At 38.6% G+C, this 19,447-nt stretch overlaps 1 protein-coding gene and 1 long non-coding RNA gene across 2 annotated transcripts; one reads left to right on the forward strand and one right to left on the reverse strand.

The window, feature by feature from the left end:
* Positions 1 to 1,339: 1,339 nt before the first annotated feature.
* Positions 1,340 to 19,020, reverse strand: LOC126100457 (venom protease-like). Its single transcript, XM_049911066.1, has 7 exons — positions 18,186 to 19,020; positions 15,860 to 16,045; positions 15,623 to 15,723; positions 15,440 to 15,546; positions 7,911 to 8,179; positions 1,729 to 1,898; positions 1,340 to 1,529 (listed from the first exon to the last, which is right to left on the reverse strand). Exons 1-7 carry the CDS (start codon positions 18,343 to 18,345, stop codon positions 1,377 to 1,379), a joined length of 1,146 nt encoding a protein of 381 aa, XP_049767023.1. The 5' UTR covers positions 18,346 to 19,020; the 3' UTR covers positions 1,340 to 1,376.
* On the forward strand, positions 15,560 to 18,319 carry LOC126100458 (uncharacterized). Its single transcript, XR_007522177.1, has 3 exons — positions 15,560 to 15,696; positions 15,878 to 16,094; positions 18,188 to 18,319. It is a non-coding gene; the product is annotated as an uncharacterized LOC126100458 (long non-coding RNA).
* Positions 19,021 to 19,447: the final 427 nt, after the last annotated feature.

The raw sequence follows: 19,447 nt of genomic DNA on the forward strand, positions 1-19,447 counted from the left end.
ACACATTGAGGCACTTATCATGGCGGTGGACGAGCTTTGAAACACCTTCGTAGTAAAATTCTGCCGCCTGAGACTTCAGCCAGTGAGTCACGCCTGCCTGAGTTCTGCATAATCAAAGTGCTGCGTTGAATGCCAGTTCTTCATCTTGGGAAACAGGTGGAAGTCGCTTGGTGCAAGATCAGGGCTGTAGGGCGGATGAGGGAAAATTTCCCATTTGAATGAATTAAGGAGTTTGCAGTTTGTCGTGTGAGGTCAGGCATTGTTGTGTAAAAACAAAATTTTTGACGTCACCTTTCCTCGATGTCTGGTTTGAACTGCTCTTCTAAGGCTGTGCAAAGTTTGATAGCACCAGGCAGAATTTATGGTTGCTCCATGTTTGAGACGACAAACAATAAGAAGCACGCCTTGCCTATCCCAAAACACTGTCGCCATCAACTTCCTGGCTGACAAGGTTTGCAAACATTTTCTTGGTTTTTGGGGGGGACCTCGTGTGCCCCCACTCCATGGACTGTAATTTTGTCTCGCAATTGACGTGTTTCACCCAAGTCTTGTCACTAGTTATGATTCAATCCAGTAATGAATCACCATGTTTGTGGTAGGGCTCCAAAAATGTCAACATTGTGCCCATTTGCTGTTCTTTATGGTGCTCTGTAAGCATTTTGGGCACCCATCATGCACAAAATTTGTGGTAGCCTACCTTTTGAGTGACAATTTCAAACAACAAAGTCCATGAAACTTGTGGAAAAGAAAGTGAAAGCTTCATTATTGTGAAGCGACAGTTTTCACAAATAGTTTCATCGACTTCAGCAACAAGATCGTTAGTCACAATGCTCGGTTGTCCACTCTTCTCTTCATCATGAACGTTGGTTCGGCCATTTTTAAACCAAATGCACCCTTTCTGAACAGAAGATTCACTCATTACGTTGTTTCCATACACTTCGCACAGTTCACGATAAATTTCTATGGGTTTTAGGTTTTTTGCCAACAAAAACCGTATCATAGACCACACCTCACAACTGGCGGGATTTACAATTGCAGCGCACATTTCAACTTCATATATTAAAAAAATAAAAAATAAAAAAAAGAAACAAAACAGACACACAGAGACATTCCCGCTGTTACGGATGGATGCCGACTGAGCTGCCGAGCACACACATACCAAAATATATGCAATCGGCATGTGCCTAGTGGCGTCAGATGGAAACATTCCCTACTTTCTGAATAGCCCTCATATAATAGTTCCATAGAAGGAATCAGTCTGAGTCAAAGACAAGAATATCAGTTCTGTAACTGATCCACTTTTAGGATAGTAACAGCATGGGGGTGCAACAAAAATATATAAAAGAAAGACTTTGTGCTTTATTTTATCTGAATATTTACAGTTGTTTTTGAATCCATGTGACATATGATGAGACTCTAGTATAAATTCCAGGAAATGACTTGGATCCACATCCAACTCCAGAGGAGACAATTCCAACCACTGTGTAAACACCACCATTTCGTAAGACAAGTGGACCACCAGAGTCACCCTGTAAATGAGGAAAATAATAATAATTGGAAAGCATACATATCAGTAACAGAAACTAACAGTAGTCACACAGTCTGATATGTTCAGTACCAAAGTTTGAAGACACACAAAGGGTCTGTCAATACAATGCATATTTCACAGTACCTAATGCTACAAGTAAATATGTAAATATAAGTCAACTGCAAAAGGTGCTCACAAACCTGACAGGCATCTTTTCCACCTTCTTCATGACCAGCACATAACTGAGAGTCAATAATTCCCTGAGGATATCTCTGTTTTGGAACTGACGGTCGCGAATATTGTTCATTACACACTGAATTGTTAAAGATTATAACACTTGCTTCCTGAAGTGTATCTGGTTTTTCTCCACCTGGAACAAAAGAAATCATTGCAATTGTTATCTTTTTAGAATGAGATTTTCACTCTTCAGCGGAGTGTGCACTGATATGAAACTTCCTGGCAGATTAAAACTGTGTGCCAGACTAAGACTCGAACTCGGAACCTTTGCCTTTCACGGGCAAGTGCTCCACCAACTGAGCCACCCAAGCATGACTCATGCCTCGTCCTCACAGCTTTACTTCAGCCAGTACCTCTCCTGCGAGAGCTTCTGTAAAGTTTGGAAGGTAGGAGATTTGATACTGGCGGAAGTAAAGCTGTGAGGATGGGGCGTGAGTTGTGCTTGGGTGACTCAGTTGGTGGAGCACTTACCCACGAAAGGCAAAGGTCCCGAGTTCGAATCTCGGTCCGGCACACAGTTTCAATCTTCCAGGAAATTTGATTATCTTTTTATGTGGAAATGCGGGCTACAGAATAAAGAAATAAAAACAATAAAACAATTGGGACAGTGTAGTGAAACTTCCACTTTTCAGTGGAGTAACACCTTCTTGTGAGTGCTGGCAGAAACATATGCATGACCCACACATCTAGCTTTAGGAACTCGTAGATCATGTCATTAAATGCTGCAAGAAACAAAATGGGTGTGAAGACAACTAAAATGATAAGTGCACAGTAGATGTAGCAGCTAAAAGTAATTTGGAAACTGGATTAAAAAAGGCTTACTGTAGTTGTAGGCCTCAAGGAAAACGAGTAAAGATTCACGCTCTGAGAACTAGAAATTAGCTGAATGGTGCAATATAAAACCACAAGTCAGAATAGAAAAATCAGATTAGAAAGTAGGTAGAGGAGAGAGAGAGAGAGAGAGAGAGAGAGAGAGAGAGAGAGAGAGAGAGGGGAAAGGAATAAATGTCCAAAGAAGGGAGTAAACAAAATGGAGGTAACAAATGAAAAAGTCAATAAATGAATTACGTATTTTAATAAATTAAGGTAACTTTTGTTGAGAGCATAGTATGTGGCAGAAAATTATCTGGAACACAGTATTTCATCAGTCTTTTCTACTTTTTTTCTGTTCATATGACCACTTGCTCTTATTTCACAAACTATTCACCACAGAAATATCATCATAATTTAACGTCCTGTCAATGATCAGGTCACTTAGAGTGCAACATGAATTGAGTTTAGAATGAGGCAGTAGATATGCCACATACTTTTCAAAGGAATAATCCCAACATTCAACTAGGGATGCTGAAAAGGAGCTTGTAATGACTTGGAATGACAAAACCATTATTAAGAGGGTGAGAAAGTATTGCAGCTTCACAAATAAGAAATACACATCCACAATTATACAGTATAAACTACAGTGGAGTACATGCCAGAGTGTATGGCACATTGTAGCATCAGCTTCCATTTGTTCAGTTTGCATAAGGAGGGTGGGAAGAATAACTCCTCGAATGCCTCTGTGCATTCTATAATTAGTCTAATGTTGTCTTTACAGTCTGTGTCGGAGTGATGTGTAAGGAAACTGTAGGTATCCCTAGATTCCTCACTAAATACTTCACGAGTAGGCTTTTGAGGGATATATCTTCAAGCATCTGCCAGTGCAGGTCTTTCAGCATTTCAGTGCTCTCCCATGTATCAGCTGTGGTCTTGTTGAAGGAAACATCCCATCATTTGCCTGAAATGATTTAGGAAACAGAAAAGCCTTCATTCTCCCAAATCTGAGATCATTGTCTTAATAAACGTACCATCTTACCATAGGTTACTTAATGTAGAATTATTTTATGTTTATACAGGGTGTTACAAAAAGGCACGGCCAAACTTTCAGGAAATATTCCTCACACACAAATAAAGAAAAGATGTTACATGGACATGTGTCCGGAAACGCTTAATTTCCACGTTAGAGATCATTTTAGTTTTGTCAGTATGCTCATTTGATGTATGGATTAGCACAGGGCAATAGCCGTGGCGTAGTACGTTTGTATCGAGACAGATTTCCAGAATGTCCCGACAGGAAGACGTTCAAATCAATTGGTCGGCGTCTTAGGGAGCACGGAACATTCCAGCCTATGACTCGCGACTGGGGAAGACCTAGAATGACGAGGACACTGCTATGGACGAGGCAATTCTTCGTGCAGTTGACGATAACCCTAATGTCAGCGTCAGAGAAGTTGCTGCTGTACAAGGTAATGCTGACCATGTCACTGTGTGGAGAGTGCTATGGGAGAACCAGTTGTTTCCGTACCGTGTGCAGGCACTATCAGCAGCTGATTGGTCTCTATGGGTACACTTCTGCGAATGGTTCATCCAACAATGTGTCAATCCTCATTTCAGTGCAAATGCTCTCTTTACGGATGAGGCTTCATTCCAATGTGATCAAATTGTAAATTTTCACAATCAACATGTTTGGGCTGACAAGAATCGGTACGCAATTGTGCAATCACGTCATCAACACAGATTTTCTGTGAATGTTTGGGCAGACATTGTTGGTGATGTCTTGATTGGGCCCCATGTTCTTCCACCTACGCTCAATGGAGCACATTATCAAGATTTGATACTCTACCTGTGCTGCTAGAACATGTGCCTTTGCAAGTACGACACAACATGTGGTTCATGCACGATGGAGCTCCTGCACATTTCAGTTAAAGTGTTCGTACGCCTCTCAACAACAGATTCGGTGACCATTGGATTGGTAGAGGCGGACCAATTCCATGGCCTCCACGCTCTCCTGACCTCAACCCTCTTGACTTTCATTTATGGGGCATTTGAAAGCTCTTGTCTACGCAACCCTGGTACCAAATGTAGAGACTCTTCGTGCTCGTGTGGACGGCTGTGATACAATACGCCATTCTCCAGGGCTGCATCAACGCATCAGGGATTCCACGCAACGGAGGATGGATGCATGTATCCTCGCTAACGGAGGACATTTTGAACATTTCCTGTAACAAAGTGTTTGAAGTCATGCTGGTAAGTTCTGTTGCTGTGTGTTTCCATTCCATGATTAATGTGATTTGAAGAGAAGTAATAAAATGAGCTCTAACATGGAAAGTAAGCGTTTCCGGACACATGCCCACATAACATATTTTCTTTCTTTGTGTGTGAGGAATGTTTCCTGAAAGTTTGGCCGTACCTTTTTGTAACACCCTGTATACTGTATATTGGGAACAGGTTAGCTTAATAACATTAAAACTTGTTATAAGCTGTTCATTTAGTCTCCCATCACTTATCACTGCACACACTTGCAAATGACTTTGTACCATGACCATACTACCATGCCTCTGTTACAACTCCATCTAGTCCATTCTGCCTGTCTGAAAAACCAACTCATTGACTCCTCATGAAAAGTGACACATTGAACTCAGAAAAATGATGAGATATTAGTATTACTCACTACCAATATTGGGTAACGATTTTCCTATGAATTGTTACTAAAATTGTAATGTGATAGGGGTTTTTTAGTTGCCACTTCTTTTTAATTAACTGTGACTCTTGAGATCTCTAAGTAATCTTTAAATGAGCAGTTGTTTAAGAGATATACGTTGGCTTCCTTTTTAAATAAATGTAACTTAGTTATTTCTTTCATCTCCTTGGACATATTACTTACAATTTTAATCCCTGATAGAAGCTGCTGTTCAGAGTTTTTCCTTGGTAAATGTTAAATAGAACAAAATTTGGCTTACATACATACTAACATTTTTTCTGATGTCCACAACACATAGGTAGATGAAATCACTATGTGCTGTAAGGATATCCTGTTGTTTAAAAGATGATATGTCTCCAAGGGCATAACGTGTGACATTCCCTTTGCCAAGTTAAGCCACTGTGTAAGAAGGGAATAAGGAAAATGTCTCTCATTACAGACCTGTAGCTTCATTACACAATATTCAAAGGTAATAGAGAAACCTTTCTATAAAAATTCATCAAACTTTTTAGAAGCCAATAACATACTATTGGAGACCCGACATTGTTTACAAATAGCTCGCTCAAAGAAACAGCAATTTTCTCATGTATACATGGTATACTGCAACCAGTGGATAACAGAGCATATGTTACAGCTTTATTACTAGATTTGGCAAAAACATTTGATACAATAAGTCATGAAAAACTATTTTAACTAGAAAAAATAGGTGTCAGGTAAACAACAAATAACTGGGTGGAATCACATCTGACATAAAGGTAATTGGGCAAGAAAGAAATGGTTTGGTTGTGAAATGTAACACTGCCCTTTTAGGGGAAAAATAGTGTCACATGAGAATCTGTTCTCAGTCTTATGCTGTTCCTGCTGTATGTTAGTGACTTATTATACAAAAGACACTTCAATATTCAGATGATAGTGCTATATTGATTAAAAGCAACACTCGTGAAACAGATTCAAGAGGCCACAGACAGCCTCTCAGATTATTTTACTGTTGAGCATTTATAATATATACAGAGAATACTATTGCTACGGATATACACGCATACCAGAACAGAACTCCACTATTTCCTCATGTGTTACATGAAAAGAGTTTAAAAAACTGCATCAGAAGTGACACACTCAAATGTGTGTACTTGATATGTGTCCACTTAACACTTGCATTGTTTTGAGGGAATACTACTGTCGGCCTAAAATCTTTGAGACTGCGAAAGAGAATAATAAGAGTAGTAGAAGGTGTAAACCAAAGAAAATCCTGCAGGCTATTGAAAGAAGGCCATAGGAAATAGTATCTTGTGTCTTCCTTGTATGTACATTTACAGAAATGGGGTGCAAATGAGAAGAAACAAGAATTTAAAGAATTACCACAGTTACACTATGCATGATTACAACACAAGACAAAATGAAGACATACGTGTAAGTGTTACTCATATTGTACTTATTATGCTCTGAACTTCTATGCATGCATTACTTAAAGGCCCTCAGTTCATTTTCTGTCTGTATGTGAAGGCTAATCTCAGGTACTCTTTGTTGGGATTTTGATACAGTTTTCACTAACAGCTAAACTGATTCAAGGAAGGTTTGTGTATATAACTTATTACCGCTGCATGAGACGTCTGGCCTTAGATACTCTGTGCTACATATGTGAAACTGAGGTTGGTGATTAGTTAGATATAAGTTCGTTTGACTGTAATTTTATTTGCCTTGTATTTGTTATTCAACTTCTTTGATGATAACTATTATAAACCAAGGATGTTCTAGCTGTTAGTAACTAAAAGTACATGGAGATAATGACAAAATTAAACTTACTATAGCAAGATAGAAAATATGTAGTAAAAAATTTATAGCAAGAATGAAGACATGCAAAGTCAAAATTCATTTTTAGGGAAGAACATATCCAAACAAAGAAAAATAAACAATATGACAAACAACAATGTGCATTTGCAGGAACTAAATATACTCATACAATAAAAGACAGGTAAGCTGCAAATAAATAAATAGAAATTACGAAGGGAAAATGAACAGACATCACTTGATATATATATTAGCATTTCTAATATCAACATTAATTTTTCTAACATAATAAAATTACAAAGCGCACAGGACTAATGCATTGAAGAATTATTGACAAACGTGATAGAATTACAAGTTAAATGCAGTTTCTGTTTGAGAGTTAAGTGTAAGATGAAGTAGAAGATTTCATTTTTGGGACACCTATGATAAAGTAAATTCAGTTACAATTTTAATTCTGAAGAGATGCAACAGCATGCTGTAGAGTTACTTTAAAGCATGGATATGGGAATTTTTGGCTACAAGATTAAACAATCATAGACTGAATAACACAGTCATAACACTTATGGCTACACAATATCGCCTGAAGGTTCAATTTTGAGAGATAAATGACAAGATCATATCTTGGGGATGGTTACTTTTCTTCAAAGAAAGTGCTTTGATGAAATAGTAATAATTTCCTTCTCATAGTTGATGCTTGGTGTGTGGATACATAAATAAATGTTGTAGAGCTTCAACGCAAAATATATCTGCATACATTAGATAATATAAAAAGTCACAGTTGTTATCACCTGATCATTGCAAGAATATAAGATATAGAAAGGTATTATCTTTGTTTCTTACCAAATCCAAGGAGTCCCCAACCATAAAGCATTGCAGTCTTTCCACTTAATTCGTCATCATTGTCTCCTAATTGTGGAAGACAAATGGTACTGATATACTGGCTTGGTTCCACAGGATTAGCAAGCTGCAGCACAGCAATGTCATGATAATGCTCTGGTGGTTGATAAAATGGATGTACCTTCACAGCTGATATGGTTACATCTTGAGGTGCAGCCCTGTCATCACTGCGTGCAAAATCCAATTCTCCTACACGCACTACGTCTGGTTTCCTGTAGGCAAACTACATCTGACATGGATTCGCTGCATTTAAATATAACAAGCATTTAATTGAAAACTGTTGTTCTGATTAAGGCAAGACAAATATAAACTGAATTATCTTTGATTACTGGTCAATGGAATGAAAACTAAATGTTGTGCTCTGATTTGAGAGTAATATGTGTATCTGTTATTCCACCTCCTGACAGTCAGCAAATAGTAACATAAGTAATTCCCTATATAACTGATACTAGTTCTTCTTCATGTGCTTCATTAGATTAATCTCTAATTATGTTGATTTGAAGACACCACTATGAATTTATTTTGCATTGTTTCACTGTTGTTGCCTTATGATATTATTGTCTACTGCTGAAAAGTTAAATGGTGTGATGTCTAGCATGTGCATGTGTGGTTGTCTGTGTAAATTTGTCTATCCTTACTAGAAAAAGAACGAGAGCTTGAAAGCTAGTGTAAAACCTGTTTTCTGTTGCATGTTTCTATGCACCACACATCAGTCAGCTATAGGTGAGAGGTTGCTTTTCATTTATTTTACATAGTATCCATCCAAGGAAACAAATTATATGATCAGAGGAAGAAAACAGTAGCAGCATCGCATAATATAAATTATTGTACATTTCACAGAGATCTGTTCTAGGTATTGGAATTCCTACAGTTATTTCCCAACGCATTAAATCAACCAGCAAAAATACGCTCCTATTGAAGCACAAAAAAGACCTATATGCTCATGTTTTAAAAGACTCTGACTGAAAAGTCAGATACCATCTGCCTCATTGTACCTTCCTCAACACCACTAAAAATTTTGGCATGCGAACAATTTGCGCTCTTTTTAACGTGCAACTTGCAACTCACTCCCACAAGCTCCCCTAACTGTAATTCACTCACACCCACTTGTCCATTGCTGTAAGTTGCTGCTACCCACCCACTTCCACTTGCCCACTCTCACTCACTCATTTGGCTCAACACATTGTTGTTAATTCTTTGTGTCTCTCTAACTATCACTGTCTCATCTCACTACCATTGTCTCACTCTTGCTCTCTCTCTTGCTCTCTCTCTTGCTCTCTCTCTCTTACTACTGCTACCTCATTCTTTCCTTCCCACTGACATTGTCTCTTCTCAATGTCACTATCTCTCTCTTCCTTGTAGTCATTGCCATAAACTCTGTCTCCCATTATCACTGGCTCTCGCCCACTTCCACTTTCTCGTTCTCTTTACTCCTTTCCCAATGGCACTGTCTTCTTCACTCTTTTCCTAGCACTGTTCTGTCACTGCCAGCTACGCCCCACTGACATTGTATCCCTCTCTTTCTCTCATGCTAGCTTTGTCTCATTTATTCTTTCTGCACCACAGGCCGGCCGCTGTGGCCGAGCAGTTCTAGGCGCTTCAGTCCAGAACCGCGCTGTTGCTACGGTCACAGGTTCGAATCCTGCCTCGGGCATGGATGTGTCTGATGTCCTTAGGTTAGTAAGATTTAAGTAGCTCTAAGTCTAGGGGACTGATGACCTCAGATGTTAAGTCCCATAGTGCTTAGAGTCATTTGAACCATTTCTGTACCACAACCATTGTCTACTACCATCTCTTTCCCTCTGCCACTGTCTCCTCTTCTCTCAGCATAAGTCAGTGCGAAAACGTCCATGCACTAAAATTTTTGGAATAATTTTTAAAGGTGTTGAAGAAAGTAGAATGAGGCAGCTGGTACTCCACTTTTCAGTCCGAGTCTTTTAAAACAGGGGCATATTAGCCTTTTTTGTGCTCTGACACAGCATTATTATGTGGGTTCCCTTCTTTTCCAAGCCACAGCACAGCATGTTACTCATGTGAAAATAATTTTATGGGTCAGTAAAATTATAACAGTTTACCTGTGTGAAATTAAAGTAACATGAAAATAATTTTACAAGTCAGACCATATTTTATGTGTACAAATATTTGAATGTGTTTCAGTGCAACATGGCATTCCCAGAAACCTTCTGATGAAAATATACAGGGTGTTACAAAAAGGTACGGCCAAACTTTCAGGAAACATTCCTCACACACAAAGAAAGAAAATATGTTATGTGGACATGTGTCCGGAAACGCTTACTTTCCATGTTAGAGCTCATTTTATTACTTCTCTTCAAATCACATTAATCATGGAATGGAAACACACAGCAACAGAACGTACCAGCGTGACTTCAAACACTTTGTTACAGGAAATGTTCAAAATGTCCTCCGTTAGCGAGGATACATGCATCCACCCTCTGTCGCATGGAATCCCTGATATGCTGATGCAGCCCAGGAGAATGGCGTATTGTATCACAGCCGTCCACAATACGAGCACGAAGAGTCTCTACATTTGGTACCGGGGTTGTGTAGACAAGAGCTTTCAAATGCCCCCAGAAATGAAAGTCAAGAGGATTGAGGTCAGGAGAGCGTGGAGGCCATGGAATTGGTCCGCCTCTACCAATCCCTCGGTCACCGAATCTGTTGTTGAGAAGCGTACGAACACTTCGACTGAAATGTGCAGGAGCTCCATCATGCATGAACCACATGTTGTGTCGTACTTGTAAAGGCACATGTTCTAGCTGCACAGGTAGAGTATCCCATATGAAATCATGGTGGTGATCGAGGAAGTACAGTACATGCTGACGAAACTAATATGAGCTCTAACATGGAAATTAAGCGTTTCCGGACACATGTCCACATAACATCTTTTCTTTATTTGTGTGTGAGGAATGTTTCCTGAAAGTTTGGCTGTACCTTTCTGTAACACCCTGTATACACTCTACAGTATATTTCTCTGTGCTACGTCACTTTATACACCATGTTTTGCCTCGTATCAGATTTTATGTGCATACTTTGTGTGTAGAAACAGAGTAACCTTAAACCTCTGTATATCAGAAACAGATAAAGATATAAAGAAAATTTTCAAACTTGTTCGAAATCTTAGGAATATATCATAAAAATTTCAGCCACTTGCTGTGCTTAGCCGTCTTGGAATCCACGGTTCAGTTTTAGGATGCAAAAACCATGTTTCTTGGGTCTTCTCAGGGGGCCACCTATGAACTAAATGGTGCCTCCATAAGCCCCTTAAGGCATGCTATAGAACACGTACAATGCAAAAAGAACCAACTGATTTATTTCATTTTCCTAAGCTGGGGGAAGTGTGTAATATTCAGACTTTGACCCTGAACGCTAGGAATCTCGTAGTTACAGTAAGACGGTACTTCTGTTGGCTATGCAAATGGTCCCTAACCCAAGGGCTATCCCAAACATGTGACTCTAGCTTCCTATTACCAACAGGACCCAAGGTATAATCCCTGGAAAAATCCTGTTTTTATGTGCTGTGTTTTGGAACATGTTAGCTAGCACATGCTGTTGCATGTGTGCCAATAAAAGCATTTATAGCTACAATAAAAAACAGAATAACTGAACCAACTGATAAGAGTAGTAGTAATAGTTTATATCTGAAGATGACCTAACTCAGTTCAAACTGGTCACAATAGCTTTGTCAATCACACTGTTTAGTTTATAAAATAAAAATGTATACTTACGGTATTTATACAGTAGCTCTAACACAATCGCATTGAAAAAAATAACTTTACAGTAAGAATTACAGCGTAAAAGTATGTTTCTTGTGAAATATAACTCAGTATGAAGTTCTTCAGCTAAAATGTCTGGGCAGGGAGGCTCTGGTTGATGTATGAAACTGCTTCCTGACATTTTGTCTACAACTGCAGGAGCCTTCTTCTGATGTAAAATGGCTATTCTACTAAAGCTTGAGGGGTTCTCGCATTTACAGAGTCTATAGAGGGCATCACCATATGTCATGTGATGACAAATGTATGGCACCGTCATTCTCAATTAAAAATAATCAATTGTTATCCTGTTGGTACAAAGTTGACATCCATATTTTATCTAACTTCAAACCTTCTTCCTTTCTATTAAAATTGTTTTGGTGTTTGTGAACCTCTATTACGTCTCTATACATTTGTGCATGATGATCCAATGTCCTTGCTAAAATGCCTGTCTCACTGAATTTTATTTCGTGGTTCCCCTCTTGAAAAACCTGTTCTGTTAAGGCCAATTTTTTGGTATATGCCAGACAACAGTTCCTTTTGTGTTCAGCTGTGTGGGAGTTGACACTTCTTTTTGTGGTTTCAGTATACACTTATCCGCAACTCCACAGATTTTTATATACCCCAGGTGTTGCTATGGTGGGCCATGCGTCTGTCACCCTTCTTAAATATTCATTAATCTTCTTGGCAATATCATGAAAAGGATAGTTGCTATTCATGATATAGTTGAGATGCTGAGTTGCAGATAGGCACAACAAATGTCTGTCAAACAAAGCTTTTGGCCAAACAGGCCTTCATCAGAATTAAACAACATACACACACCACTCACGCAAACACATCTCGCACACACATGACCAAAGTCTCTGGCTGTCAAGTCCAGATTGTGACCAGCAGTGCATGATGAGAGAAGCAAACTGGATGGTAGGGGTAAATAGGAGGCTGGGGTGCAGAAGGGGAGGGATAGTAGTGTAGGGATGGAGGACAGTTGAAAGCTGATTGTGGGAGCATACAGGGATGAGGTGGGGAGAGGGTAGGGCAGCTAGGTGCACTCAGGAGGTTACATGGGGGGGGGGGGGGCATTGGAAAAGGGGAGAAGTAAAGAGACTGCAGTGCTCTGATGGAATTGAGGGCTGTGTAGTGCTGGAATGGAAACATGGAAGGGGACAGGTGTGTAAAGGACAATGACTAACAAAAGTTGAGACCAGGAGGGTTATGGGAACACAGGGAGAGTTTCCACCTGCACAGTTCGGAAAAGCTGGTGTTGGTGGGAATGATCGCCTACACAAGGTATAAAAGGTCTGTGCATTGGCAGAGCTGTCATTTGTACTCAAGTGATTCGTGTGGACAGGTTTTTGCAGTAACTATGGATACACAACAAGACTTGACAGACTTTGAAAGCAGAATGGTAGTTGGAGCTAGACACATGGGACATTCCAATTTGGAAATCATCAGGGAATTCAATATTCCAATATCCACAGTGTCAAGAGAGTTCCAAGAATACCAAATTTCAGGCATTACCTCTCACCACAGACAACACAGTGGCCAGTGGTCTTCACTTAATGACCAAGAGCAGTGGCGTTTGCATATAATTGTCAATGCTAACAAACAAGCAACAGTGTGCTAACAAACAAGTAACATTCCATGAAATAACTGCAGAAATCAATGTGGGACATATGATGAATGTTTCCATTAGGACAATGCAGTGAAATTTGGCAGTAAGGGGTTATGGTAGCAAGACAACCGACGTGACTGCCTTTGCTAACAGCACAACATCCCCTGCAGCGAATCTCCTGGGCTCGTGGCCATATCAGTTTGATCATGGCCTGGTCAGATGAGTCCCAATTTCAGTTCGTAAGAGCTGATGATAGGGTTCGAGTGTGCCACAGACCCCACGAAGCATGGACCCAAGTTGTCAACAAGCCACTGTGCAACCTGGTGGTGGCTCCATAATGGTGGAGGCTGTGTTTATATCAAATGGACCAGGTCCTTTGGTCCAGCTGAACTGATAGTGGACTGGAAATGATTATGTTTGGCTACTTGAAGACTGTTTGCCACCATTCATGGACTTCATGTTCCCAAACATGTCGCTGAGCCACAATTATTTGTGACTGGTTTGAAGAACATTCTGGACAGTTTGAGAAAATGATTTGGCAACCCAGATAACTTGACATGAATCCCATCAAAAATTTATGAGACATAATCAAGAGGTCAATTCATGCATAAAATTCTGCACCAGAAACAATTTTGCAGTTATGGGTGACTATGGAAGCAGCATGGTCATGGCTCAATACTTCTGCAGGAGACTTCCAATGACTGGTTGAGCCCATGTACATCTAGTTGCTGCACTAAAGCGTGGAAGGTCCAACATGATATTAGGAAGTATCCCATGACTTTTATCACCTCAGAGTATACTTCATAATAATCACATGTGGCTCAATGACCGGGTGCAAGTCTTTGAATTGGAGACCATTTCAGCGACTTGTGTGTCCCTAATCTCCCCAATCATTTCTCATAAACAGCAATTACACAACAACTGATCTGTTCTCAGCAGTGAAGTACATAGCCTTATGAAGTAATATATAGTGTAGCCTGCCTTATCTCCAAGACATGCAAATTACTTTCTCTGAACGGGCATCATCCACAGGGCTGCAGTGTCTTCCTCGCCAGTATTAAGTCAAATAAGAATAAGCTTGACTTCATCAGTTACAAGTTAACCATAAATAAACAAACAACAATGAACAAACTTCCCTACATTGATTATTGTTTCTGCTCAAAATAAGCAGTGCTCAAATATTAACACTTTGGATATTGTCATATAATATGATTGTCCCCTAATGTTCACTCTCCATAATTCATGGAAGCCAGTTATTAACGTCACTGACTTGAGCATCATTACATGAAAACAAATTTAGTTAAAATATATAGTTTTTCTGTTTGTGGAAAATCCTCAAATCACAATGGCTTTCTTTGAAAACATGTTGCTGTTTTGTTATTCAGCTTTTCCCTGGAATCCATTTAGCTGTTGTACTATCTCATCTGTCTTTTTAATACTATTGTCCCTCTTTTGAACTCCTAAAGAAGGAATATATTGGGAATGTTATTGCCCCACTTGATTCTCCACTTGCACAACATAGGCAACAGTATCTACTTCCAGATCTGTAAAAATTCAAGAGCACTATAAAAGAATGTACATAATTTACAAAAAAGGAGTCATTTGTGTTAATTGTCCTGTCAGTAATGAGGTTATTAGAGAAACAGTCAGTAACTGGTTGTGATTCACAGTTTTACTCTGCTTCCGCAATTTGTATAGTAGCAATAATGATCATTTACATTCCTTAGCAAGTCTCATAATAACTTGTTTCAGACCAATCCACTTTAGGAAAGATATTTTGTCTCCAAGAATTAAACCTGATACGCCAGCAAAAGTAGCCACAGATGCTGTCTGCTATGTCATACATGAGATTAGCAGAAATGTTTGACTCAGTTGGCATTTAATTTTCACCAACAAAGTTACCACTGGAGATGAAGAAATGATAACAATAACACTTTATTTTCCTATAAAATGGTTGCAAGGATGTGAACATATGCTCAGAATTCTTTGTAACAAGCTGAATAGCATTGTAAAATCTGCAATTCATTTACACTTCTGCTATTACTTTAATGATTTTCAGGTAGTTATCAAAAGGCTTTACCACAACATACCTTCTAAGAGTACAGTGTGCTGCTGTAAGTACCCTGTCTTCCTGAATGAGGGCTCCTCCACAATACCAGTCAATTGAGCCATTCCTAGTTCGCTGCCCAACTGCAACCTGACAATTGAACCAATGAACATCAACCAGATGTGTGGATCCAGACAAGATTTACAGTATGGTACATTCTACATACCATCCATGGAGATGAAACAGCACTCCTTAATGAAATGCCTCCTATAACAGCAGCTACAAGACGACTAGACGGAGGTTTGTTTGCTAATGGCTGACCACATTCTGAAAAGTGAAATACAAGACTTTCAGAGTTTTAACATAAATATTAACAGATATTCTAAATATGATTCTAATTGAAATCTTAATTAATCTATATTAATTTAGAATCAGGGGTTTAGAGAAATAAAACAACACTTACTATTCACTTTTTGTGCAGGCAGAGGACAGCAGATCAGGCGCTCATCACCTCGATCACAGAAGTGTATGCTGGAACGTGCTCTGAGAGTGCTGCATTTATCACTGGCAACACAACTATAATGCACATACTCATCATCAGAAGGACACTGAGACTGATACAGTTCCACATCATCTGATTTTGCACCATCTGGGAATATATTATTGGATCAGAAGATATTCTTATACCCGAGAAAAAGGTGAGCTACTCTATTATTTCCTGCATTCAAAGTGAAAGTGATTAGTCAAACAATGATAGTTTTCTCTCCACTTGTTCTATTTCTGTTTTCATATTCTTTTGAATTTCAGGACATGAAGAAAGTCATATCACATTTACTTTGTTTTAAACGAAAGTGCTGGCAGGTCGATAGACACACAAACAAACACAAACATACACACAAAATTCTGGCTTTCGCTACAAACGGTTGCTTCATCAGGAAAGAGGCAAGGAGAGGGAAAGACGAAAGGATGTGGGTTTTAAGGGAGAGGGTAAGGAGTCATTCCAATCCTGGGAGCGGAAAGACTTACCTTAGGGGGAAAAAAGGACAGGTATACACTCGCGCACACACACACATATCCATCTGCACATACACAGACACAAGCACACAAAAATGTCTGCTTGTCTTTGTGTATGTGCGGATGGATATGTGTATGTGTGCAAGTGTATACCTGTCCTTTTTTTTCCCCCTAAGGTAAGTCTTTCCGCTCCCGGGCTTGGAATGACTCCTTACCCTCTCCCTTAAAACCCACATCCTTTCGTCTCTCCCTCTCCTTCCCTCTTTCCTGATGAAGCAACCGTTTGTTGCAAAAGCCAGAATTTTGTGTGTTTGTTTGTGTGTCTATCGACCTGCCAGCACTTTCGTTTGGTAAGTCACATCATTTTTGTTTTTAGATATATTTTTCCCACGTGGAATGTTTCCCTCTATTATATTCATATCATTACTTTGTTTTAAAAAACATTATATGTAAAAAACAGCATACAATCAGATGGTTTAGTAGCGTAGATGAACAGTTATTAAAGTTATTCACACTGCAATATAATCATATATCTCAATTAATATAACATGTTTATCCTTCTAACTTCTCTCAGCAAGCAGTGATAAATAAATAAATATTACAGGATGGTGTCAGATTTATGATAGAAACAATTGTAGAAAATACACAACCTAAACTTGGTGTCCTCAAGAGTTGGTCAGAATTTTGAACTGGCCCACACTCACAACCCAGAACTGTTGTAGCTAAATAATTTTTAAATCATTCAACCACCATTTAACATCTAAAACTTTATAAATGGCAGAGTCTGTAGTGGTTATTGTCTGGTATTTACAATTAGCCACTTGCTACATACTCTTAAATATTTCATAAGGTATTATCCTCAGTGTGTTGCTAAGGGACATTTCAGTAACACCTTAACCCTTAATCTCCTTTATTATTAAGTTTCTCAACTGTTGCAAGCAAATTAAGAAAGATTACACAGTAATTTTTTAATTTGGTTCCTGTATTAATTATTATTGTAAGGTTCATATTCAACAGTGGACTTAAAACAACCAGCTAAAGCTTTATTTTTTTTAGAGTGCAGTAATAAATTGTATCAAAATCCCGAATTTTATGAATGAGAGTAATGGTCTAAAAAGAAGGTACATGTTGTTTTCTTATTATCATTTATTGACACTAATGCCACTAACAAACATTGCCATATTTTTATAAATGTGTCAGTATCATTTAGAGACTCAATATTATCAGTGGAAGTAAAAAAAAAACACTTATGTTATTCACATTCTACATGATACTTTTTCATAATGCTCACATATCTTTCTTATTTGTTTCTTCATAAGTAACTAAGTATGTCAATGACTTTAAAGTAGTCTTACAGGATGAGTTAGTTCTATTTGAAATTAAATTTCAACCATTTTTATTTCACAGTACCGAAGCAGTTCCATGGTAATGAACTATAAGTGCACTGATTTATGTTATGAACATTGGTACATGTTAATACACATAATTACCTTTTCGTTTTATTTCCAGTTCCAGATGCTTCTTGCTGTAGTGTCAGTTTTATATGTAATGCCCTATCCAGCATACACTTAAAACAAGAACAACAATTATTGTTTGGCTGCACTATAAGCAAAATTTATTTTATCTTATCTTTTCTCTTTTCTAGTTTCTATAATTCTCTATTTTGTATAAAACTAATATAGCCATACCTACACATATTTTTCTCCATGTATGCCACTGAGAGATGTACATGATAAACAGCAATAAAAAAGTAAGATGAAGGACTGTTCACTTACAGCAGTGATCAACCAAGAGGAGAATGCTGGCAGCTGCCCACAGGTACATCATGACAGGCTGAGAACTCAGCATCAACTGAGGACCAGCCAGCAACTCCACAACTGGGAGTGAAGGAGGAGGGGTGGGGGAACTGAGATAACAGGACCACAGCAACCACATAACTGTGCCCAGACCACTTTCAGCTCAGCACACTCCAGTAAGGTGAAAGTCAAGGTGCCAATACAGCACTGGCCCTTGTGGAGGGTCAGAAAGCTGTTTGTATGATGGCCCCATGTGAGACCTCTCAGATACAATCGCACCACATATGCAAACACCTTACAAACCTGCAATCAAAAGAAAGTGACATATCTAAGAAAAAAGTTTAGCTGATCTCTAGTCTAACTGAAACATCAGGAAATTCCTTAACTATGTGTGCAGCATGTTTTACAGTTTGTATGACAAGCTAAACTAAATTTTAAAGTAACTGCAGTGAAAAAAATATAACAAAAAGAAATTCCAGTAAAACATGTCATTTTTTGGTAAATGTAACCATAATACAAACAAATTAAAATTTAAATAAACTAAGTATGTGTTCTATACATGCAAGTGGAAGATAAAAGATGTTAGACTTAACAAGCCAACATTTTAACATTATATGTGGTAGAAAGAGAAAAATGTAGGTATTAAGAAATAAAATTGTTCTGTACAAAAATACTAAGGCTGTAATTGTTGTGAGTTCCATTAATAAATCTAGTTATGTTGTGCAGTATATGTGATAAAAATATTCGGCATTGTGTAACAGTTCCCCATGTTACTGATTCAATTCTGGAACTTGTTAGTTATTTAGACACTACATGTTTCTAGCACATTTCTAACAAAGGGGACGATTTGTAAGTATTTGCTCCTTAATAAAAATTACTGTAATAAGACAACCTGGAATTTATAAATAAATGCACCTACCATAGTTTGTAATATTAAGCTACACCAATTTAATGGCTAGCCAGAAAAATTATTGATCATTAGATGACAGTTGACTCAAGCAACTCAGTGAAGCTGTAAGTTACAAATGTTGGCGAGTCAATCCGAATATGAGGTGCAAATTGTAGATAAATAGTACTGCTAATGGCAGAAGCACTGCTGAAGTAATCGCGAAAAACGCATCGACACTACTACTAACAGCCGATCACGGGACTCAACCAGTGTCAATCGTGCAAATCGTCCAAACATAAATGGCAACCCCCGAGATCTTACTGAGCGGGTGGTATGTTAGGCGTTCGCCAGG

This window comes from Schistocerca cancellata, chromosome 9 (genome assembly GCF_023864275.1).
Source record: "Schistocerca cancellata isolate TAMUIC-IGC-003103 chromosome 9, iqSchCanc2.1, whole genome shotgun sequence".
Taxonomy (NCBI): Eukaryota; Metazoa; Arthropoda; class Insecta; order Orthoptera; family Acrididae; genus Schistocerca; species Schistocerca cancellata.